General features: G+C 43.3%; 1 protein-coding gene and 1 pseudogene across 1 annotated transcript in view; one reads left to right on the forward strand and one right to left on the reverse strand.

Annotated features, from left to right (window-relative positions):
* LOC102181342 overlaps positions 1-5,922 on the reverse strand; it is a 51,288-nt pseudogene extending 45,366 nt beyond the window's left edge.
* Positions 5,626-26,056, forward strand: part of CAPN7 (calpain 7) — a 50,973-nt gene continuing 30,542 nt past the window's right edge. The window contains exons 1-6 of the mRNA XM_018052948.1: positions 5,626-6,022; positions 8,208-8,316; positions 15,392-15,549; positions 17,132-17,199; positions 19,183-19,383; positions 21,100-21,186. Coding sequence (XP_017908437.1) covers positions 5,921-6,022; positions 8,208-8,316; positions 15,392-15,549; positions 17,132-17,199; positions 19,183-19,383; positions 21,100-21,186 — 725 coding nt within the window. The 5' untranslated portion in view covers positions 5,626-5,920. The remainder of the gene's footprint in view (positions 6,023-8,207; positions 8,317-15,391; positions 15,550-17,131; positions 17,200-19,182; positions 19,384-21,099; positions 21,187-26,056) is intronic.

Genomic DNA, 26,056 nt, shown 5'->3' on the forward strand with positions numbered 1-26,056 from the left:
TTACTTCATTTTTCCAATATAGGTAGACCTCATTTCATTACACTTCACAGATAGTGGGGTTTTTTTTTTTTTTTTAACAAATTGAAGGTTTGTGACAACCCTGCATTGAGCGAGTCCATCAGCACCATTTCTCCAACAGCATCTGCTCACTCGGCGTCTCTGTCACATTCTGGTAATTCTCCCAATATTATGAACTTTCTCATTATGATATCTGTCATGGTGACCTGTGATCAGTGATCTTTGATGTTACTATTGTAATTTCGGGGGTGCCGAGAACTGTGCCCATATAAGGTGGTGAGCTTAACCCATAAATCTGTTACGTTCTGACTGCTCTCTCCTCCTCTCCTGAGGCCTCAACAGTATTGAAATTAAGCCAGATAACAGCCCTGCAATGGCCTCTAAGTGTTCAAGTAAAAGGAAGAGTCGCAAGTCTTCATTTTAAATCAAATGCTAGAAATGATTCAGCTCACTGAGAAAAGCATGTCAACAGCCCAGACTGGCCAAAAGCTTCCCTGGTAGCTCAGGTGGTAAAGAGTCGGCCTGCAATGCAGGAGACCAGGGTTTGATCCCTGGGTCGGGAAGTTCCCCTGGAGAAAGAAATGGCAATCCACTCCAGTATTCTTACCTGGAAAATCCCATGGATGGAGGAGGCTGACAGGCTTGGCGGGCTGCAGTCCATGGGGTCACAAAGAGTCATACACGACTCAGCGACTAACACTTTCACTTTCATGGAGGCAAACAGTTAACCAAGTTGTGAGTGAATACAAACGGAAAGTGCTTGAAGGAAATGAAAAGTGCTGCACCAGTGAACACACCAATGATAAGAAAACGAAACAGCCTTATTGCTGGTATGGAGAAAAAGTCTGAGTGGTCCGGATAGATCAAACCAGCCACCGTATTCCCTTAAGCCAAAGCCTGATCCAGAGCAGGACCCCAACTCTCTTCAATTCTGGGAAGGCTGAGAGAGGCAAGGAGGCTGCAGAAGATAAGTTTGAAGTTAGCAGAGGTTGGTTCAGGAGGTTTAAAGAAAGACGCCATCTCCACAACATAAAAGTGCAAGCAGCAGCAGCAAGAGCTGATGTGGAAACTGCAGCAAGTTATCTAGAAGACCCAGCGAAGACATTCATGGAGGCGGCCACCCTAAACAAACCCCAGATAAACTCCATTCTCAGTCACAGCCTGCTGCCTTTTCAGTTAACAAACTCCAGCACCCCTCCCTCTGGGACACGGTGCGAGGGCCCCTGGGCGGATTTGAGTGCTGCCGCTCTGGGCCTCCTAGCCCCCAACTCACCCCACTCTCAGCAGTTACTAAAGGCTGTGTGAACTGTCTAAACACAGGGTAGGCTGTCTGAGCCATTTTGTTTTAACCCCGGTGTGTGGCCAGCAGAATTCTTACTATTTGTTGACTGAAGGAATACGTTACCATTACTGAGCGGGCAGCTTTAAAAAGAGCAATAGCACTGCTATTACTATCACTGCTGCTGCGGCTGCTGCTACTATTACACTTCTACTACTACATTACTCCGCCTTCTACAGCAGCTCAGATGGTGATGTTTCCAAAAGCCTCTGCAAGCCTGGCTTTCACAAGGATGCTTCCACCTGTGAAGTGTGTGTAGGAAGGGAGCCAGGGATTCGACAACAGCATGCGCTTCCTGAGCAGGGCTGTGACCAGTCTTCTGGAGCTCACCCCTCTCTCTGGGTCTCTCCCAGCTCTGGGGGGGAGGTGGGGACTCCCACTGCAGGGTGAGCGCATTTTGACCAAGAACTACTCAGTGCTTCAGTTCAGTTCAGTTCAGTTCAGTCGCTCAGTCGTGTCCGACTCTTAGCGACCCCATGAATCGCAGCACGCCAGGCCTCCCTGTCCATCACCAACTCCCAGAGTTCACTCAGACTCATGTCCATCGAGTCCGTGATGCCATCCAACCATCTCATCCTCGGTCGTCCCCTTCTCCTCCTGCCCCCAATCCCTCCCAGCATCAGAGTCTTTTCCAATGAGTCAGCTCTTCGCATGAGGTGGCCAAAGTACTGGCGTTTCAGCTTCAGCATCATTCCTTCCAAAGAACACCCAGGGCTGATCTTAATGTTGAACAAATTCTGCCCTGGTAAATGTCACAGACAGACCTGATGGAGCACGTGGAAGTAATAGAGGACATCCCGGGAGATGTTCCCTGGAGGCAGCTGTGATGAGGCTCCACCACCGCACTCTAGACAATCCAAGACTGCAGAACATAAGGTAGATGTAAAAATATCAACTCTTTCCCTATATACTGGCAAAAACAATTGGAAATTGAAACTAAAAAAGCCATTTAAAATAGCATTAGAAATATGAAATGCTTAGAGGTAAATCTGTCCAAAGATGGATATGTAAGACCTGTGCCCTATGGAACACTGCTGAGAACAGTAAGAGATGACCCGAATACACAGAGAGGTTTACCATGTTCATAGATTGGAAGTCTAAGTAGGGCTAAAGACTGCAGATGCTTTTAAGCTTTGACTCCCTTTTACCCAGCTCTGCCTTACTCTCTCTCACTGTCTCTTGTCTCTTCAATGCATCACTCCGTGCTTGGCATCAAGCAGGTGTTCAGCGTTCAGTGAATAAACCAACAAGGAATAAGGGAGTAAATGAGAGGGTACCAAGAGGGGTCACAACTGCCCAGGAAAGCTAGAAAAGCCCCCTACAAGGTGAGCTGGAGTTCCGCAAGCTGAGATGGGGGGCTGGGGACTAGACACAGAAGTCCTCTTATGAGCAGTTAAAACTGTCATCTGCTGTAGCTTGGGGATCCGTTTCTACCAGGGCTGCAGATACCTTGGAACACACTCTGAGCTCCTGTTCTGAAGGTCCTTCTACCCTCTGTTAAGGAATTTCTGTATCATTGTTCAAACTCAAGATGGGAAAGGGCACATTGAGTATATTTAGTAGGGGAGTTCATTCACTCAACATTTTGAAATACTTATTTAGCACTTGCACCAGACAAAAGCTTGGACTTAATTCTGGGATAAAACTGGTGAAGATAGAAACCATCCCTGCTCGGTTATAAAACTGTTATAGCTAATGACACGAACCATCTTTGTGCCAAGCAGAGTCGAATTCTCCACCTGTGCTCTTTACAACAGTCTGATAAAATACTGATTAACTTCAGTAAACATGAAGGGACAGCTAAAACACACATTTAAAATGCACAGTGTGATCGATTTTAACAAATGGATATAACTTTTGACATCACCCACCAATAAGACATAAAACATTTCCATCATATCCGAAGTTTCCCTTATCCCTTCTCAATCTCTGATGTGATTTTGTCACTGGATGGGACCTCTCTGAGGGCCTGAGAGTGGGCCCTTGTCTAACACTCAAACGAATTGTTCAAGGAGCTACAGTACTGACAAAGCAAAAGACTTTATTGAAAAGTGGCGCTGGAGCAGAGAGCAGCATGAGGGAGACCAGGAGAACTGCTCTGCCTTGTGGTCCGCAGCCTCAGGTTTTCTGGTGGGTGGGGTTAGGTGAGCTGGGATTGTCTCCGGCCAGTCATCTTGCTCATGCCCTCATTAGGTCTGACGCAGGGCCCTTCCTGATGGCACGTGCATCCCTCAATCAAAATGATTTCCAGTGTGAGAGAGTCTGGGAGGTTGGCAAGAGATTTTATGGACTGGTCTCTTCTCCCCTTCTGTGGAGGAGGAAATGGCAAACCACTCCAGTATTCTCGCCTGGAGAATCCCATGGACAGAAGAGCCTGGCAGGCTACAGTCCAAGGGGTCACAAAGTCAGATGCAACTGAAGCGACCAACACACACTTCTCCCCTTTTCAGCCCCTCCTGGGTTTTCCCCAGGTTTTGGACCCTTCTCTGGCTTTATGTTCTTTGAAGCATCCTGAGATAGGAGACTTAAGGTGTTATTACGGTGCCCAGTCACGGCAGCAGTGTTGGTCAACTGTTCCCTAACAGCTTCTCACATTATTGGTAAGATTTGTCTTTGCCGGTGTTCCTTGCAAACAAAGTAACGCAGTCTGTTCTCTCACATCTTGCTTCTTTGACTTAGAGCGAATTTTGAGTTTTGTTCACATCACGGTGTCTTTCGTTTTTGTTGTTATGTATTTCTCTGTGTTTTGGCTGCACTGCGTCTTCGTTGCTTCGCAGGAATGTTCTCTAGTTGCAGTGAGCAGGGGCTACTCTCCAGCTGCCGTGCTGGGGCTTCTCATTCTGGTGGCTTCTCTTGCTGTGGAGTACAGGCTCTAGACACCACCTGGGTTTCAGTAGTTGTGGCACACCAGCTTAGTTGCTCCCCAGAACGTGGGGTCTTTCCCGACCAGTGTTATTGAAAGAGGAGAGGAACAGGCCGTGCTGACTCCATCTTGAAAAAGAAGGAACCTCCTCCATCTTGCACTTTCAGTGAGCTTTTGACTATGTGCCTGGTAGCCACAGGCGTAACATACCTATGGCTGAACTGGCCTCCCAGACTGATAAACACCAGATTCCATACCAAAACTCCCCGTCACCAAAAAGAATGTAATAATCCCCTACGTAGTCAATAACCTTTATAATCTTTATGGCACGCACTGGTATAGGCTACAATGTATAACCAGCTGACCCTTCTGATTGTGAATCACGGCTGTGACCTGACTGTATCTCCCTTTAACACTTTTCAGGCTAGGTTTAAGGACTCTGGGGATGTGGGCTTGAGCAATACACCTAAGGTATATAAGGTTTTCACAAAAGTCGCTCTGGGTTCTTGGCTAAGAGGAGACTCCGCCTTGGGCCCACTGGTGTGATCAACTGCACTCCACTATCTGCACTGTCCTTCTGGGTGAGTCTGTTTCCTGGAACGCGAGGCTACAACACACCCTGTGTCCCCTGCACTGGCAGGCCGATTCTTATCCACTCCACCAAGTGGGAAGCTCCTTCATTAGCATCGCTGAAGTCAGAGCTTTAAGAGAGAAAGAAATTAATCAGATAGTCACCTAATTGTGTCATGACAACAGCATTAAAGTTAACCTAAGGATAAGAACACAAGAAAACGTATTACCTTGCTTGTCGACAATTCACCCAATACCATACACTCGGGGAGGTACACAAGATGAAGACTCACATGATTAGAAACCTTATAAAAGCATAACATAAGGACCCTTTGTCCTTACTTCACTTCCCTCATTTAAAAAAGTCAGCTCAGATGAGGGCGGGAAGCGCAGCTCATCTTCCCTGGATACTAAGTAGGAATGATGCTAAAGCTGAAACTCCAATACTTTGGCCACCTGATGCGAAGAGTTGACTCATTGGAAAAGACTGGTACTGGGAGGGATTGGGGGCAGGAGGAGAAGGGGACGACAGAGGATGAGATGGCTGGATGGCATCACTGACTCGATGGACATGAGTCAGTGAACTCCAGGAGTTGGTGATAGACAGGGAGCCCTGGCGTGCTGCGATTCATGGGGAACTGAACTGGAGACCAGGCTCCCTGAGGCGCATGCGCGCCGGCTCCAAGTCTGGCCAGCAACAGCCCTCACTCGCACAGTTCCGTCAAGAGGTCGGTGAAGCTCGCGGCGGTGCCAACGTGGCGCCGCTTGGGCCTGCCCAATCCCCGGAGCCCTGGTGGTCACGTGCACACGGCGCGGCGCAGCCGGGCCCCGCCCACCGCCCGCGCCCGCCGCCGAGCCGGGGCCTCCCTCAGTCGCCTTGGCTCCCAGAACACCTGCGCGGGCCCGGCTGCGCCTGCGCAGTGTGGCCGGTGGGCCGGTCGGGGAGTGCGGCGGCGGCGGCGGCGGCGCGAGGGTGCCGGTGGGCTGGGAGCCCGGGGTGAGCTGCTGGCCGTCCTCCCTCAGGAGGCAGAAGTGCGCTCCGGCTCGCCTTCTGCGCGACCCGGGACCTCTCGCGGCCCCTGGGCGAGCGGCGGTCGGCGACGCGAGGAGGGTTCCGGCGCGGGGTGGCCATGGACTCGGCGGCGCTGGAGCGGGACGCGGTACAGTTCGCGCGGCTGGCGGTGCAGCGCGACCAGGAGGGCCGCTACGCGGAGGCCGTGTTTTACTACAAGGTGGGCCGGGGGCGGGGCCGGGCTGGGGGCGGGGCCGGGGGCGGGCCACCTCGGGCCGGGGGCGGGGCTGAGGCGCCTGCCCGTCGGGGGCTCGGTCCCCGCGGCGGAGGCGATCCCCGGGCTCGACGCTCAGGAGGGCGACGGCGGGGCCGGGCGCTCGGCTCCACGGACGTGCGCTCGCCGCCACAGACGGGCCGGAAGCACGCGGGAGAGCGCCGCTAGTCAGTGAAGAAGAAAGCATTGCGCGTCCTGGTGCTTGACTTCCGCACGTCTCCATCCCCCACAGTGTCTGTGTACACATCCTTTTAAAAAAAAGAAACTGGGGTCAGATTGTCTGTGCTTTTTTAAAACCTGTTCATTTCATTTGAACTTTTAAGAAAATTACGAATTTTTTAAAAGTTTCCCGATATGGCTTTGTTATCAATGATAATATTAAGGGCTAGATGCATAGTATCCCATTATGTGGGTATGCCGTCGTTTCTTTACAGACTCTCCTGGCCATTTTAATGTGCATTCTGTTTCTTCAGCATCATAATATCCTTGTAGCTAATGCTTTACACGTTTCTGTGATATTTCTTTTGGATAAATGGCTGAGGCCAGAATTAGAGCCCGCCCCCTCCCCCCCCGGTCCACTGTCTGCTCCCCAGTTCTGAGGATTTGCAGACGCACACCTCTCCAGCCCCAGTCGTGGCCCATCCCCACTCCGGTGGAGGGAGCTGTATCCTTTAAAGACCGTCACCTTTTCTTTTAGGAAGAATGTCAGGCTTTGAAAATACAGTAGTAGTCATTTTTCTTCTATAAACCTGTATGCTACCAATAATGTGTAATTTTTTTTTCTCAGATTAATGTTTGATTGCCTTCATTTTACAGCCTGTGTTCAGAGACTTCGGTTGTGTTTCAGAGCCATTCTTTTTGAACTTTTCTTTTCTTTACAATTTCATAATGGTGGTATTTCTTTAAAAGTAGGACTGCGTTGTATTAGTTTTGTGAAATAGTGACAAATGTTCTAAGTAAACATAGTGCCATATGAAATAGCTTTTTCTAAAGTGAAAGGAAATCCTGTGCAGTGGCTTTTGTTTTGCTGTAGAATTACATGCATGTTGTTATGAAGCGTTTCTTTTCCTGGAGAGAATCAGCAGAGTGATGGTGTTTCTATTCATGTAAACTGTTTCAGATATTTTGTGTTTTCAGTCTTCATGCTGTTCTCTTTGGGATTCCTTGTTAATCACTTTCAAGTGTAAATGAAATGAGCAAAGTAAAGTTGATACCAACAGTTACAAAAACTGGCTACAGTATTTACATATACAGTTGTATTTTCCTCCCTTGAAATATCTGAATTGCAGGATCTGAGGAGAACATATCTTTTCTACCCCCAATTTCCATTTGGATCAAAACTGTACTCTTCTTATTGATTTCGTAGGTTCAGAGAAACGATTCCTCCAGTAACTGGATTCAAAAAGGGATGGCTTCTTTGGATCCAGATATTGAGGCATGAGGTTCCTTGAAATGTGTCCATTTAGATGACTGCAGGGAAGGAGGTGGTGCTGAGGGGAGTCTCTCTGTGGTAGTGCTGGTCACCCTCCTGGAATGGTGATGGCGAGAACGGAGACTTTTCCTCACTAGCACAGCCTGACTGGCTAAGGAGGTCATGGAATAACTGGAAAATGGATCCAGGTGTTCTTAATTAAGTTTCTTTCATTCAGCTGAAATCTGCCTTAAAATGTCTCCCTCTTTGACAATGTTTTCTTTGGAGAAAAAACTTTGCTTGCCATAGTGAGACAATTAACGTTTATAATCGTTTGTTGATATTTATGAGTATTGTCTGTTCTGATGCTTTCAGGACTCAGATCACCTTTTCACAGTATGTAGTTTCATCTGACCTACTGCACTGAGAAGAAGGAAAACAACGTAAATCACAGTTATTCTAAGAAAATGTTTAAAATCAGCCCCTTCTATTTGACTTTGTAAAGTTTCAACAGTCTGAGAAAATTGGGAGCATTGAGAACTGAAAGAAGTAGTAAAGGACTATATTAATCATTTACTTTATGAAAAAATTTTCTCGTATCTTAAAGACGTTCTTGTTTTATCATTCATAGAAACCAACAGTGAGTTAGAAAGTGGTAAAGAAAACTCAAATTGTAATTCATCTGTTAGAGTCATTTGAATTCTTTTTTTTTATTTTTAGGAAGCTGCACAAGCTTTAATTTATGCTGAGATGGCAGGATCAAGCCTGGAACATATTCAAGAAAAAATAAACGAGTATCTGGAAAGAGTGCAGGCCTTACATTCAGCAGGTTGGTAAAGACTGCTAACCATGTCACTATTTTTTTTTTCTTCTTTCCTGTCCCATCTTACTTTTCCCTTATGTTTCTCTTTCCTTTTTGTTTTCATCTTTGATTCTTGATCTTCACTTGTTTGCTGCTCATTCTTCTTCTGGTAATCACATCTTTGACAATTGTAATATGGAAATAACTGATAGATCTGTGAAGAGGAACCTCAGAGATCATGTCATGTGATATCCTAATTTCCCAGAAATGGACATGAATCATCTACATTCAAACAGTGTATCATTGGCAAAATCGGGATTAGAATCCTGTTAAAATCTGCCTTTAAATATCTGTCACATGCCCTCTCCTGTTATTAAAATTAAATGACTTTCTCTTCAGTGTCTAAAGACATCAGCAGTGGGTTCACAGTCTTTACCAGTATCCTCAACCTCAAGACCTTAGCTAAACTCTTATTTTAGAGAGTTTGCCAACATATCTTGGGAAAGTGACATGTAAGCAGAGACCTGGAACAACCTGTTTGTTTTTGTAAGCCTCATGGCAAATGCTGTGGCACAAGTTCCCAGGCTTAATGTTCATAGTTCTATTACAAGTAAAAGGGTTCTTGGCAAAATCAGTTGTTTACATGGTAGGAAAGAAAATGATCATCTGTTGATATTTTGTTTCAAGAATATATTCATGTCACTGAGGATTCTTTTTTGACCTTTTTTTCCCTGTGGCTATCTAATAAAGCCACAAACGTAGAGAGGTCTTATTCAGCATTCTCTGACAGACTTTGTGCTACTTTCTACCACTTACTCCGAACAGATAGTAGCAGTTATAACCAGCTTATAGTTAAGATAAAGTAGATTTAATTGTTGGGTTTCTTATTATGACAATCCCCTTACAGACACAGTATTTCCTTTTAGGACAGTGCCCAGAAACTGCATGCATTGACAGGTGAACTATTTGTGTCAAGCTCTCACTTGATACAAATTTATACTGATGCATATATTCAAAATACCATGGAATTCAGAGAGACTTCATTTTCCTTGCTAAGTAAATGAAGTTTTTAAATTTATAAATGTGATGTTTATATGATACTCAGACGCAGAATGAGATAGCCCTGATCTCTTGAAGAATGAAAACTTGTCAGTAAAACAGAAGTAAAGGATTTTTAGAGTGTAACATACCTTAAATGTTTTGCCAACTTTTTGACCCATTTTGTTCAGCAAGTGAAAAATAATTTGTAGGGAATTAAATGATTGACTTAGTTATCATTTCATGCAGAAGAGTTCTTTATCAAATAAAAATCTTGTTCGTAATCCCAGTTTTTAAAACAGATAGAGTCTGCTGATAGTCAAGAAACTTTGAGAGATGACATGACTTTGTGGGTAGGGAAGGTAACCCAGTTTGAATTTCACTAGTGAAGTATAAAAAACTCAACACTTGGAATTAAAAGATCTAAGTTGAGTCCTTGCCCTTCCACTTATAGCTGTGACACCATAGGCTAGATAGTCATTCTCAACTAGAATCAGTTTTGCCTCTCAGGAGACATTTTACATTGTCTGGAGAAATGTTTGTTGTTTATGTTAGGGGTCAGGGTGTAGTATGCTGCTGACATCTGGAGGGCAGGGACAGTGCTACAGGGAAAATTCTAAAATGCATAGGACCGTCCACAGCAAAGAATTATCCAGGAGAAAATGTCAGTAGGGCCAAGGCTGACATTCAAACCTTGAGCTGAATATTTTAACATTCATTTAATAAATGGGATTAGTATAATACATGGCTTAAAGAGATATTACTGAGGATTATAGTTTTTTTAAAAGATCAAGCACAATTTTGAGACAAAATTGAAAGCTTTTTTTAAAAACATTTATTGAGATATAATTCACATACCATAAAATTCAACTTTTTATAGTATACAGTTAAGTAGGTTTTAGTGTATTCCCAGAATTGTACAACCATCACCACTATCTATCTGCAGACATTCTCATCACCCTAGAAGAAACCTCTTAACCATTAGTAGTCACGCCCCATTCCTCCCATCCCCTTGGTGTTACTAAATTTGTCAGTCGTATCCAACTCTTTGCAACCCTGTGGACAGCAGCATGCTAGGCATCCCTGTCTTTCACTATCTCCTGGAGTTTTCAAATTCATGTTTATTGAGTCAGTGATGCTACCTAACCATCTGTCTCCCCCTAGGCCCTCAGTTCAGTTCAGACGCTCAGTCGTGTCCGACTCTTTGCGACCCCATGAATCGCAGCACGCCAGGCCTCCAGGCCAGGCTGTCCATCACCAACTCCCAGGGTTTGCTCAAACTGATGTCCATCAATTCAGTGATGTCATCCAGCCATCTCATCCTCTGTCATCCGCTTCTCCTCCTGCCCCCAATCCCTCCCAGCATCAGAGTCTTTTCCAATAAGTCAACTCTTCGCCTGAGGTGGCCAAAGTACTGGAGTTTCAGCTTTACCATCAGTCCTTCCAAAGAACACCTAGGGCTGATCTTTAGAATGGACTGGTTGGATCTCCTTGCAGTCCAAGGGACTCTCAAGAGTCTTCTTCAACACCACAGTTCAAAAGCATCAATTCTTCGGCTCTCAGCTTTCTTCACAGTCCAACTCTCACATCCATACATGACCACTGGAAGAACCATAGCCTTGACTAGACAGACCTTTGTTGGCAAAGTAATGTCTCTGCTTTTAAACATGCTATCTAGGTTGGTCGTAACTTTCCTTCCAGGGAGTAAGCATCTTTTAATTTCATGGCTGCAGTCACCATCTGCAGTGATTTTGGAGCCCAAAAGAGTAAAGTCAGCCACTGTATCCACTGTTTCAACATCTATTTCCCATGAAGTGATGGGACCAGATGCCATAATCTTCGTTTTCTGAATGTTGAGCTTTAAGCCAGCTTTTTCACTCTCCTCTTTCACTTTCATCAAGAGGCTTTTTAGTTCCTCTTCTCTTTCTGCCATAAGGGTGGTGTCATTTGCATATCTGAGGTTATTGATATTTCTCCTGGCAACCTTGATTCCAGCTTGTGCCCAGGTTTCTCATGATGTACTCTGCATAGAAGTTAAATAAGCAGGGTGACAATATACAGCCTTGGCGTACTCCTTTTCCTATTGGAACCAGTCTGTTGTTCCATGTCCAGTTCTAACTGTTGCTTCCTGACCTGCATACAGATTTCTCAAGAGGCAGGTCAGGTAGTCTGGTATTCCCGTCTTTTTCAGAATTTTCCACAGTTTGTTGTGATCCACACAGTCAAAGGCTTTGGCATAGTCAATAAACCAGAAATAGATGTTTTTTCTGGAACTCTCTTGCTTTTTCCATGATCCAGCGGATGTTGGCAATTGGATCTCTGGTTCTTCTGCCTTTTCTAAAACCAGCTTGAACATCTGGAAGTTCACAGTTCACGTAATGCTGAAGCCTGGCTTGGAGAATTTTGAGCATTACTTTACTAGCATGTGAGATGAGTGCAATTGTGTGGTAGTTTGAGCATTCTTTGGCATTGCCTTTCTTTGGAATTGGAATGAAAACTGACCTTTTCCAGTCCTGTGGCCACTGCTGAGTTTTCCAAATTTGCTGGCATAGTGAGTGCAGCACTTTCACAGCATCATCTTTCAGAATTTTAAATAGCTCAACTGGAATTCCATCACCTCCACTAGCTTTGTTCGCAGTGATACTTTCTAAGGCCCACTTGACCTCACATTCCAGGATGTCTGGCTCTAGGTGAGTGATCACACCATCGTGATTATCTTGGTTGTGAAGATCTTTTTTGTACAGTTCTTCTGTGTATTCTTGCCACCTCTTCTTAATATCTTCTGCTTCTGTTAGGTCCATACCATTTCTGTCCTTTATTAAGCCCATCTTTGCATGAAATGTTCCCTTGGTATCTCTAGTTTTCTTGAAGAGATCTCTAGTCTTTCCCATTCTGTTGTTTTCTTCTATTTCCTTGCATTGCTCACTGAGGAAGGCTTTCTTATCTCTCCTTGCTATTCTTTGGAGCTCTGCATTCAGATGCTTATACCTTTCCTTTTCTCCTTTGCTTTTTGCTTCTCTTCTTTTCACAGCTATTTGTAAGGCCTCCTCAGACAGCCTTTCCTTTCCTTGGGGATGATCTTGATCCCTGTGTCCTTTACAATGTCACGAACCTCCGTCCATAGTTCATCAGGCACTCTATCAGATCTACGCCCTTAAATCTATTCCTCACTTCCACTGTATAATCATAAGGGATTTGATTTAGGTCATACCTGAATGGTCTAGTGGTTTTCCCTACTTTCTTCAATTTCAGTCTGAATTTGGCAATAAGGAGTTCATGATCTGAGCCATAGTCAGCTTCCGCTCTTGTTTTTGTTGACTGTATAGAGCTTCTCCATCTTTGGCTGCCAAGAATATAATCAATCTGATTTTGGTATTGACCATCTGGTGATGTCCATGTGTAGAGTCTTCTCTTGTGTTGTTGGAAGAGGGTGTTTGCTATGACTAGTGCGTTCTCTTGGCAAAACTCTATTAGCCTTTGCCCTGCTTCATCCCGTATTCCAAGGCCAAATTTGCCCGTTATCCGAGGTGTTTCTTGACTTCCTACTTTTGCATTCCAGTCCCCTAGAATGAAAAGGACATCTTTTTTGTGTGTTAGTTCTAGAAGGTCTTGTAGGTCTTCGTAGAACTGTTCAACTTCAGCTTCTTCAGTGTTACTGGCTGGGGCATAGACTTGGATTTCTAAGGTATTGAATGGTTTGCCTTGGAAACGGAGATCATTCTGTCGTTTTTGAGATCGCATCCAAGTACTGCATTTTGGACTCTTTGTTGACTATGATGGCTACTCCATTTCTTCAACGGGATTCCTGCCCACAGTAGTAGACACAATGGTCATCTGAGTTAAATTCACCCATTCCAGTCCATTTTAGTTCACGGATTCCTAGAATGTCGACGTTCACCCTTGCCATCTCCTGTTTGACCACTTCCAATTTGCCTTGATTCATGGACCTGACATTCCAGGTTCCTATGCAATATTGCTCTTTACAGCATAGGACTGTACTTCCATCACCAGTCACATCCACAGCTGGGTATTGTTTTTGCTTCGGCTCCATCCCTTCATTCTTTCTGGAGTTATTTCTCCACTGATCTCCAGTAGCATATTGGGCACCTACTGACCTGGGGAGTTCCTCTTTCGGTATCCTATCATTTTGCCCTTTGATACTGGTCATGGGGTTCTCAAGGCAAGAATACTGAAGTGGTTTGCCATTCCCTTCTCCAGTGGACCACATTCTGTCCACTGTCCCTAGGCCCTAGCAGCTACTAATCCTGCTAATCTTTAATCCTAATAATCTATTTTCTGTTACCATGGATTTGTCAATTCTAGATATTTGTTGTAAATGGAGTCATCCAGTATGTGGCCTTTTGTATCTGGCTTCTTTTATTTAGCATAATATTTTTAGCATTTATCCTTGTGGTAGCATGTCTCATTTCTTTTTATGGTTGAATAATATTTCATTGTGTTAATATAGCACATTTTATTTATCTGTTCATCAGTTGGTGGACGTTGGCTTGGTTCCACCTTTTGTCTGTTGTGAGTAATGCTGTGTTTGTGTGGACATATGTTTTCAGCTCTCTTGAAACCGAGAAGTAGAATTACTAGGTCATATGGTACCTTTGGGCATATCAGGGGCTCAATGGTAAAGAATCCACTGGCACTGCAGGAAACTCAGGTTTGATCCCTGGGTCGGGAAGATCCCCTGGAAGTGGGCATGGCAGCCCACTCCAGTATTCTTGCCTGGAGAATCCTGTGGACAGAGGAGCCTGGCAGGTGACAGTGCATAAGGTTGCAAAGAGTTGTGCCTGACTGAAGTGACTGAGCACGCGTGCACACACGTGGTAGCTCTATGTCTAACTCTGAGGAACTGCTAACCTGCTTTCCACAGCAGCTATACCATTATACAGGTATACCAGCAATGTTCTATTTCCTTCACAGCCTTATCAACACTTGTTATTTTCTGTCTTATTTTAGCCATCTTTCTGGGGATAAAATGGCATCTTACTGTGGTTTTGATATTCATTTCCCTGATGAGCATCTTTTCATGTGCCAGTTGGCTATTTGAATATCTGCTTTGGAGAAATGACTATACAGATTCTTTCCCCATGATATAAGTCAGGGTTCTCCAGAGAAACAGAACCAGTAGGGTGTACATAGATTTTTCACGAGCAGTTGTCTCATGCAGTTATGGAGGCTAAGACGTCCCACCGTCTGCCCTCTGCGAGTTGGAGACCCAGGAAAGCCAGTGGTGTGGTTCAGTCTAAGTCCAAAGGCCTGAGAAGCAGGGGACCTGATGGTGTGAGGTGCAGCGCAGGGCCAGGGAAGACCCATGTGCCAGCTCCCACAGTCCTGCAGTAGGCAGGGTCTTCCCCTCTGCCTTCTGCTCAGTTCAGGCCCACAGTGGGCTGGATGATGCCCACCCACATTGGGGAGGGCACTCTGCTTTCAATCCTAAATGCTAATTTCATTTAGAAGTGTCCCCATAGGCTACCCAGAAATCTTGTTTAGCTAAACAACTGGGTAACCTGTGAGCCAATCGAATTGACACAAGTTGATGAGATAATCACCACACCCATTTTAAACTGGATTTGTCTTTTTGTTGTTGAGTTATAAGAGATATTTACATATTCTAGAGGAAAGTCTCTTATGGATATATATCTTTATATTAAAAACAGAAGCACTTATGTCTAACAGCAATAAAAATATAGCTTACTCTGGACCCTGATGAATAGGAAACAGCATGAATTTTATTATCAAGGCCTAGTAGATTATATAATTATTGCCTGTACTAAAAAAAATTTAGAACATGATTGAGTTTATTTAGGTCTAGTGTTTTCTAAGTTTCAGTCTTGTTTTTTGTGGGGAGAACGCTAATGTTCATTTTACTTTTTTAAATGATGAAAAGTGCTAGCTAGTAGGGACAGAGAAGAGTTCAGGGAAAATTTAAAGATTTCTTTTTACCTTGCTAAGTTTTTTACATGAAGGATTACAGAATTTTGGTAGAGTGTATTAAAATGACATGTTGTTCCCTGGATGTATATATAGGTATGTGGCTTTTTTCTGATCCTAGTTCAGTCAAAGAGTGCGGATCCTTTGAAATCAAAACATCAGTTGGACTTAGAGCGTGCCCATTTCCTCGTGACACAAGCTTTTGACGAAGATGAAAAAGGGAATGTTGAAGATGCTATAGAGCTGTATACAGAAGCTGTAGATCTCTGTCTGAAAACCGTATGTATAATGATTCTTACAGGTTAAGTTTGGTGGAATTGTCCTAAGAAATTTCTCCCCTTACTAGTGCATTTTATGTAACAATTCATTAAAAAAATCCTATTATTATAGATATAACTTAAGTTGCTCCTCATTAAAAGATAATGGGATAGGTATATATATGGCTGAGTCCCATGACTTTTCCATGAAACTATCACAACACTGTTAATTGTCTATACCCCAATACAAAAATAAGTTTTAAAAAAAAAGCTAATGAAGAGTAGAATTAATAATGGATTTTTAACACCTTGTTAAAAATTTGACAGGGTTAATTGAATCACTTGGCAATTGTTTTTTTAAATTACAGGTAGCATTTTTGACCATCTTACACTCCTGTAACTAAAATTAACTTATTACAGGAAGAATTCATCACAATCTGTGAATTTAAAATAAAGTTCCCGTGAGAGGGATGAGTTAGGAGTTTGGGATTAACATATGCACACTACTGTATATGAGATAGATAGACACCAAAGACCTACGGTGTAGCACAGGGAACTAGACTCAATATCTTAACAGTAATCTATAGTGGAAAAGATTTGAAAAAGAATGAATATGTGTATGTATATAGCTGAATCAGTCTATTCTACACCTGAAACTATCGTAAATCAACTATACTTCAACTTTTGTAAAAAAGGGAAAAAAATTGGGTTTGTCATAATAAAAAAAATAAAGCTCTTCCCCCTTTTATTCAGTTTGATACACTAAGAAATCAGTTAGTGGTTTTGGAGAGCTGTATTAATTTACAGTATGGAGTCTGCGTGCTGAGTGGTTTTATTCTTTCCTAAGGAGAAGCAGTCAGCTCTGAGAGGCATCTGGTGCGTAAGAGTGAGCAGTGCGCTGATAGGAGGGTGTGAGGCAGGAGAGAGTGGGGTTGTCAGTATTGTTCCGAGGGCCAGCTCTTTGTCCCAGGTCTCTTCTCCAGAAGAACCGTCTAGCCTCATTTCTGTAGGTACCTGAGACTGCTGGTAAGTGCTGGGGGGTTCCGTTTTAGTTACATACAGTGCAGCATTATAATTCGAGGTCTGCACGCGCAGCAAAGTGATAACCACCGCAGGTCTGGTTACCTTCCATCCCATGCACTTGACCCCCTTCGCCCATTTTGCCCGTCCCCAGCCCCCTCCCCTTCCCCTCTGGAACCCACTAATCTGTTCTCTGTGTCTGTGCATTTGGTTTATTTTGTTTATCTGTTTTGCTTTCAGACTCCACGTATAAGTGGAGCTCTGAGGCCTTCTCCTGACCTTTCACTTAGTGCGGTAACCCTGCTCTGCTGGGGCTCCCGCCGCCCGGCCTTCTGCAGCACCGTGATTTTCCAGTTGTGTCCCACTTACCGCTCGTCCACATTAAGTGGTCTTAGGGTTTACCTCAGTGATGAGTTTCAACACAGTTTTAAGTGATACCTTTAAGGATAAAAATAAAGTGTCTTGGCTTATTCTCATAATGTTTGAAGTGTAATGTGCATTGTAAGTTTCTTTTTCTTGCTTAGAAATATCATGGATCAAGCAGATTAATATGCTTCAGAATGTCTGTCTCTCTTTTTCTTAAGTCTTATGAAACTGCTGATAAAACTCTGCAAAATAAGCTGAAGCAGCTGGCTCGGCAGGCACTAGACAGGTGAGTTTGGCTCCTCAGCTTTGGTCCCTGCAGCGTACAGTGTGACGCGTTTATCCGAATGTATGGGGGAGCTCGTGGTAACAAACCTGACATCCAGAGCAAGTCTGCCTTCTTTCTCTGCGTGAATTTGCTCCTCCCTAGTTCCCGGCTGCTTTTTCCCTGTGTCATTTTGCCTTATTGGATGGTAAACTCCTTAGGGGAACAGAGCTAATTCACCGCTGTGTTCTCATCCCTCCTCTAAACTCAGAAAGTAACAAATCAGTCAAGAAATGTTTCACTTAGTTTTTGCGGTGTCTAAAACAAAAACGGTTATGGTATTTAAAATGGAAGACTTCCCTTGTGTTGTGTAACATGAGACTTCCGAAGAGAAAGCTTGAAGAGAGCCTTCCAGAGCCACTACGAGAAATGGAGACGTTGAGAATGAGCCAGCCATTCACATACCCCCCATCGTACATGCGTAAAGCTCCCTTAAGTCTTTGCTGGAATGTCAGCTTTTCACTAAGGCCTGTGCTCACCATTATGTTTAAAATTGAAATCTCCTCTGGCCATCCTGTTCACTCTGTTGGAATATTCTTTCCCATAACTCTTTACTGTTTTCTAAGGTATATAAAATTGATCAGTTTGTCATATTTGTTATCAGTGTGTGTGTCTTTTCTAACCCCTGCCCTCCAAATATAAGCTCTGTGAGGGCAGAGAACTTTGTCTTTCTCCATTGCTGTAACGAAGCACCTAGCAGAGTGCCAGACATCCAGCATGTGCTCAGTAAATATTGGTTGAGATAATGAGTATGTTTGCACAAGAGAATTAGACCTCTTGTACAGACAAAGCATCATAGAGGAAAAGCGTGGAATGGCATTCATAGCTACAGCATGAGTTAGTACAGTGCCTCCTTCTGAGGCTCAGACTGGGGAGCTGTGCTACCCCTAGCCCTTCTTTTGCATTGAGATACAGGGGTCACCCCTCCTTTTCATACTGTCGTCTAGCTTCATTTGTTTCTCCAAATTCATGGAGCTGTGGGCACTTGACATACCGTCAGCTTCTCCCTTTTGATGTCTGTCACCAGTCAGAATCACGATGGCCCCTGCTACCTGTGTGGGTAATTCATCTCGTATTCTCTGGGTGCGCCCTCAGCACAGGGACACGGGTCAGTCACGAACTCTTCCTGTGAGGATTAGTTCAGAAGAATGGATACACTCTAGGGAGAAGATAGCATGACGTTTTTATTTGCATACAGTTTCAGAGTGTTAACAAAACTGCTAAATCGTATATACGGACCTCAGATTAAAAACTTCCGTCTTTTAGCTTGTTAGTTCTTTGACAGGACAAAGTCCAAAAGCCCTTAAACGCCAAGGGAGCTCTTCCGTGCTCCAGTCCCTGCCCCGGCCTCGTCTCCTGCTGCCTCGCTTGTGCACTGTTCACAGGGGCTCCCTGTGTTCTTTTGAAATCAGTGTAACTCACTCCGCTGTTTCACAGATCTGTGTATTTGCTCATGTTCTTCTCTACTTAGAACCCTTCCCAGCTCCCCAGGTCAGAGTTTAACGCCAAGTGCAGCTCAAATGTCAGTTTGGAAAAACACTCCCTGACTTGCTCTCTTCCCGTCATTAAGTTAGTAACTTCTGCTGTGCACTCGCCGGCGTGGAGCACCTCCAGCCTCACGTCCCACTTCTGATGCAACTGTCTTTCCCTGCAAACCTAGGGGTACCTTGAGAGCAGTAATTGTGTTCTGTACATTCTTATATGCCCCTTACCTTTCATAGGATCTGATAATGCTCTAAGTGCTTAATTACTGTTATCAATAAAATGTTTGCAAAAATGCCTTACCTCTGGGAGTAGCTTAAGTAGTGAACTATTGACTAGAATGTAAGAATTTTAGATGGTAATTACCTTAGGGATGCCTGACTGTTCTCAGAGTAAATACTGTGTTCTGAAAAGCTTAAATGTGAGGAGAAAAACTAGAGTTGTGTTTTTGTGCCTCTATTACAGAGCAGAAGCATTGAGCGAGCCTTTAACGAAGCCGTCATGCAAAATCAAGGCAACAAATACAAAGCCAAAGCCACCTCCAACGAGAGCACACTTTCCACTGGGAACTAATCCCTTCCTTGAAAGACCTCAGCCGTTCATAAGTCCTCAGTCATGTGACGCACAGGGACAGAGATACACAGCAGAAGAAATAGAAGTTCTCAGGTGAATCGGTTTATGATTTGGTGTAATGAACAACTTTGTTAACATCAGTGCAGATAATGTTACGCTCGTTAGGTTTGATGAGTCATACGTCTTTGTTGAAATGTGTCACGCTATTATCATGTAATTATAAACTGTCACACAGTCACAACTTGAAATGTTTGAAATGTTCTTTTATATTTTAGTATTTGCATTTCCTCTAGATGTTTTTTTTTTTTTCCTGAAAATCTTAACCCTCTTCGGAGTTGAATAATTCTATGGGGCAGAGTAGAACTGTGGCAGCCGTTTCATCACCTCCGCAGCCTTGTGACCAGAGCCCTAATTGCTACCTTGATACAGCACTCTAGGCCGGTCAGCAAAGGGCAGCCGTAAGCTTTGAATGCCTTCATATATTTCTTAAAAGGGTTGCAAAAAAGAAAGCAAAAAGAGCCAGGATATGTGACAGAGACCTCATTGCAAAGCCAAAACTATATACTTTCTGGCCCGTAACAGAAAAAGTTTGCCGTCACCTGGGCTGGGAAGCCAACTCAGTTCTGGAAGCAGCTCCAGGCGATACTAAAAATGCAAAAGAACAAGATTGTGGAAACCCTTGATTGCATCCTGAGGCGGTGCGGCGGCTCCTCTCCTGGGCTCTGAGCATCAGCCAGCTTAGAGCTGCGTGTGTTGTCACGTTGCTCTTTCTGTTAGTCTCCTGTAGTTCTGCTGGAACGGTTCCTTCCTCTGCAGCAGCCACCTGAGGGCATTTTTCCCTTTTCCTGCTGAAGATTTTACTTCTGCTCCTAGAAAAAATGGTGCTGTCTGCCTAGAAAAAATCGCTTTTGAAACTAACTACACAACACAAAGCGGGACAAAAAGAGTGGTTTTGGGCCTGAGACACAAGTTAATAACTGTCCAGCGCTTTGGCTACTCAGCGTCCACGTGCTCCCTTCTACACACGTTTGAAATTCCACACTACTACAGAACAGCTCTGAGTTTGTACCTAACAGGACGCAGCTGCCCTCCACGCAAGTGCAAAGCTCTCCCCATCTCAGGATGAGGATACACACAAATGTTACATTCATGTGTTAACTAGCCCTCAAATTCAGTCAGAGTCTCACTGCATATTGTTACCTGGAGGTAACTTGTGAAGTTGCTCTGCAGCGCCTCCTAAATAAAATGTGGGAAGGAACAGAAGGAAATCGCTAATGTGTACAAACAAACACGTGACACAAAACAGGGAGAGAATACACAAGCTCCTGCAGGCCACGCTTATATGTGTCAAGAGGCCGTGACTCTTATCTGTGCCTCTTTCTTCATCACGACCCATTCCTTAGTCTCATAACCAGAACATATAAAGAATTTATTTCCAAGAATCCTTTGAATCCTCAAAGCAACCAGGCAATTGCTTTCTTTCTCTAGGCTGAGGATACAGTTCGCTTTGTGTCCTGGGGACAGTTTCATTGCCTCTGGTGTAAGCCTATTTTGAGATAGTTGTTTTGTTGTAAAGGATGGTAGTCTCAAAAGAATAACTTTGGGATTAAATTGGAGTAATTATTTTTTGGTATTCAACTACTGCATGAAAATTTTGTTCAAATAAAGTTACCAACATTACATGAGATTATCAGTTTAATTTTATTACAATACCACATCTTGTCACTTAAATTTTAATAAGTTTAAATAAAATTGATGATTAAGGTTGACTTGACGTTTACTTTAGATTTTTTTCTTATTTTTTAATAGGACAACATCAAAAATAAATGGTATTGAATATGTTCCTTTCATGAGCATTGATCTGAGGGAACGTTTTGCTTATCCAATGCCTTTCTGGTAAGTAAGCACTATTGCAATTCTTACTTTCAAAATTGCTTCAATTTTTCAGTACTTTTCCCATCTGCTGAAGTCCAATTAAATCCATAGCCTTGAAATTAAAATTTGTAATAAAAATTCTGAATGGAAAAGAGTCGAGGCTAAGGGAAGGAAGTAGGACCACATGGCAGGAGTGCCTCTGGCCTTTTCCTGGTGACAGGACTGTGGGTCTTCTTTAGGCTAGGTTATGTCTAGCACAGATCCTAGTATAAGAGAAGTAAGCAGTGAGTAAATATTTGTCTAATTTGTCTTGGACCACAACAAAAATGCAAGTCAGCCAAGGCATTGAATGGAAAGGTGGGGAGAAATGACAAGGTTGTTGTTTACTAAGAAGATCCAGTTCAGAAACAGGGTTCATTATGAAGGTGTTAGCATAGCCTTCCAGAACAGTGGCAGCTTATGTCAGGAACCTTAAAATCATTGTTTCAGGACTCCCAGGTTCTAGTCATCCTAAGGAAATTAAAATTGGGCCAAAGATGTCTATCATAAGAGCGCTTATCAGAGTGTTTGTTACAGCAAAAAATTATCAAAACAAACTTGGTATCCAGTAATATCAGAGTGCTTGAACAATGGTATGTTCATATTATTCTGTTACATATTATGTTATCCACAAAAAAAATAACTCTGAAAAATATAGGGAAAATGTTTGTAATATATAAATTTTAAAAGATGGAAAATTATAAATATATAATATCCAAATTTTATTCTTTTTCATGTATTATAGACATACAGAATGAAATGATGTAAAGTGATAGGTCAAAATGTTTACAGTGGTTATCCCTGCTGCTGCTAAGTTGCTTCAGTCGTGTCCAACTCTGTGCGACCCCATAGATGGCAGCCCACCAGGCTCCCCAGTCCCTGGGATTCTCCAGGCGAGAACACGGAGTGGGTTGCCATTGCCTTCTCCAGTGCATAACAGTGAAAAGTGACAGTGAAGGTGCTCAGTCGTGTCCAACTCTTAGCGACCCCATGGACTGCAGCCCACCAGGCTCCTCCGTCCATGGGATTCTCCAGGCAAGAGGACTGGAGTGGGGTACCATAGCCTTCTCTGGTGGTTATCTCTAAGCAGCAAAATTGGGCGATATACTTCTTAAACCATTTTTAGTTTTTAAAATCTCTGCCATTAGCCTATTTATTATCAGAAAGCATCAGGGAATTGAATGCTTATTGTGTACAGAATACATAAAGACTATAGAAACAAGGCCTGATCTCACACATCCAGTGCTTGTCGTTCTTGGAGGGGCAGAAGGTAGACGTCTCAAGGCCAGAAGTTACCAGCATAAGGTTTTCTCTCAGGCACCTGTGTGATGCTGGTGGTTGACCTGGATCTAGGAAATGCTTGTTGGCGCCCCACTCCAGTACTCTTGCCTGGAAAATCCCATGGACGGAGGAGCCTGGTAGGCTGCAGTCCATGGGGTCAAGAAGAGTCGGACACGACTGAGCGACTTCACTTTCACTTTTCATGTTCATGCATTGGAGAAGGAAATGGCAACCCACTCCAGTGTTCTTGCCTGGAGAATCCCAGGGACGGGGGAGCCTGGTGGGCTGCCGTCTATGGGGTCGCACAGAGTGGGACATGACTGAAGCGACTTAGCAGCAAGACACTTTCAGCACTAACATCAAGGACACAGATCCCAGACCCATGCTCTCCAGTGTCATAGCCTCTGTGACACCATGCAAGCTTTTCAGTCTGCTTCAGACTTTAATAATAGAATCCACCTTCTGAAAAAAAAAAAAAAAAAGAATCCACCTTCTGGGGTTACTATGATGATTAAACGAGTTAATAAAATGTAAAGCACTTATAGTGGTGCTTGTTCTATAGAAAGCACTTTGTAATAAGAATAAACTGTTAGGAAATAACTGTCTTGCTAAATACTAAATTGTATAATTTAGCTGTACATTTTAAATACTTTAAAAATGTTTGACCAGTGATTTCACTTCAAGAAACCAATTCTACTTATGAAAATGTGAATCAATTATTCTAGGATGCTCTTAAATGGTAATATCCAAGTAGAGATATAAACTTGTAGTTCCAATCTTTGTGTAACAGGTGAAGATAAATCATGTTTTTAGTGCTCATACAACAGAATGTCCCTGGAAAGAATTGTATACACTCATGAACAATCAAGTTTTCAAGAAATTAAGTAACACAGGAAAATGCTTACACTGTAATTAAAAATATAACTGTCTTATAACTATCAAAACAAAAATATAACTGTCTTACAACAGTTGTTAAAATGTAACTCCCCTAATTACCTGGAAAATGCCATGGACGGAGGATCTTGGTAGGCTACAGTCCATGTGTTTGCAAAGAGTCAGACACGACTGAGCGACTTCACTGCCAGAGCTGGGATTTTACGTTGTGTGTGACCCCTTGCGCTCTGCTTGTCCTGCACGTGGGAACCTGAGCTCCATGAGGACAGAGAGTGTTTGCCTACACAGTGTCCCATGACAGTGAATGCTTACCAAGGTAGTTAAATTTTAAGAAAAATCAAATAAAACTAAATGCTCTAACTGGCAAGATTTTTCCTGTCTTGTTTTATGGATTATTTCACAGAATAATCAGAAGAAATAGTAACAGTAAACATTTTAAAATTCAAAGATAGCAGACTGATGGCAAAAAGCTCCCCAGTGTATGAATCTTTGGTTATAAAGATTCAGTTCAGTTCAGTGCAGTCGCTCAGTCGTGTCCAACTCTTTGTGACCCCATGAACCGCAGCACGCCAGGCCTCCCTGTCCATCACCAACTCCCGGAGTCCACCCAAACCCATGTCCATTGAGTCGGTGATGCCATCCACCCATCTCATCCTCTGTCATCCGCTTCTCCTGCCCTCAGTCTTTCCCAGCATCAGGGTCTTTTCCAATGAGTCAGCTCTTGGCATCAGGTGGCCAAAGTACTGGAGTTTCAGCATCAACATCATTCCTTCCAGTGAACACCCAGGATTGATCTCCTTTAGGATGGACTGGTTGGATCTCCTTGCAGTCCAAGGGACTCTCAAGAGTTTTCTTCAATACCACGCTTCAAAAGCATCAATTATTCGGCACTCAGCTTTCTTTATAGTCCAACTCTCACATCCATACATGACTACTGGAAAAACCATAGCCTTGACTAGACGGACTTTTGTTGACAAAGTAATGTCTCTGCTTTTGAATATGCTATCTAGGTTGGTCACAACTTTCCTTCCAAGGAGTAAGCGTCTTTTAATTTCATGGCTGCAGTCACCATCTGCAGTGATTTTGGAGCCCCCAAAAATAAAGTCAGCCATCATTTCCACTGTTTCCCCATCTATTTACCATGAAGTGATGGGACTGGATGCCATGATCTTAGTTTTCTGAATGTTGAGCTTTATCTAATCTTTTTTAGAAAGATTGGGTGACTAATTTTTTTTCTTTTCTGGCCATGTATTATAAATTATAAAGTATTTTAAATATTTCAAAGTTCTAAGAAAAATTTAGTAATTCACTGGTGACTTTTGAGAGAACAAGTATTAAGGAGTCTTGGATTTACTGAATTGTAGTTCGTATGGCAGGGTAATAATACTGAGTAATTTGATTATAGATTTGAGTCAGCCTTATTTTTTCTCCTCAAACTTTTGTGATGGCGGTTCTTAAATTCTTCTAAATTCATTCAGCTCACTCTATGTTACCAGTCAGGTCCCAATACTACACAGGTACAAATTGCTGCCTGGAATGCTAGTGGTTCTATGAGATGTATGAGGTGATCATCAAAAAAGTTTGAGAAGTGTTATGTACCATATTATGCTCTAAGAGATTTCCAGCAAATACTGGCTTACTAAAGGTTTAGAGGTGTCCTTCCAATGGAAAAAAAGAAAAAATACTTCAGCCAGGAGTTTTCAGATCACACATCACCGCAAAACCCTCATTTTCCTAATGTCTGTCAACATTCTGCTTTTTAAAAAAACATTTTTTTCAGGTTGCATATCATTCTCCTTATATCATCCTATAAATCTTTCAAAACCAGGCTTGTTGCCCTTGCTCTGGAAGCACTTTGAAGAACGGCAGACTTAAACTTTTGTGCTGTACATTAATTATAGAGAGATACTTCGCGTGGATTCTGGTCCCATCACTTCATGGGAAATAGATGGGGAAACAGTAGAAACAGTGTCATACTTTATTTTTTGGGGGCTCCAAAATCACTGCAGATGGTGACTGCAGCCATGAAATTAAAAGACGCTTACTCCTTGGAAGAAAAGTTATGACCAACCTAGATAGTATATTCAAAAGCAGAGACATTACTTTGCCAACTAAGGTCCATCTAGTCAAGGCTATGGTTTTTCCAGTGGTCATGTATGGATGTGAGAGTTGGACTGTGAAGAAGGCTGAGCGCCGAAGAACTGATGCTTTTGGACTGTGGTGTTGGAGAAGACACTTGAGAGTCCCTTGGACTGCAAGGAGATCCAACCAGTCCATTCTGAAGGAGATCAGCCCTTGGATTTCTTTGGAAGGAATGATGCTAAAGCTGAAGCTCCAGTACTTTGGCCACCTCATGCAAAGAGTTGACTCATTGGAAAAGACTGATGCTGGGAGGGATTGGGGGCAGGAGGAGAAGGGGATGACCCAGGATGAGATGGCTGGATGGCATCACAGACTCGATGGACGTGAGTCTGAGTGAACTCTGAGAGTTGATGATGGACAGGGAGACCTGGCGTGCTGTGATTCATGGGGTCGCAAAGAGTCAGACATGACTGAGCGACTGAACTGAACTGACTTCGCGTGTATTCCCTACACATTTTGAGTAGAGAGTAATGGATAAGATGCTGGGTTTGGTACCAAAGACTTAGTATCCGATACCCTTCCTTCTATGTCTTAG

This window comes from Capra hircus, chromosome 1 (genome assembly GCF_001704415.2).
Source record: "Capra hircus breed San Clemente chromosome 1, ASM170441v1, whole genome shotgun sequence".
NCBI lineage: Eukaryota > Metazoa > Chordata > Mammalia > Artiodactyla > Bovidae > Capra > Capra hircus.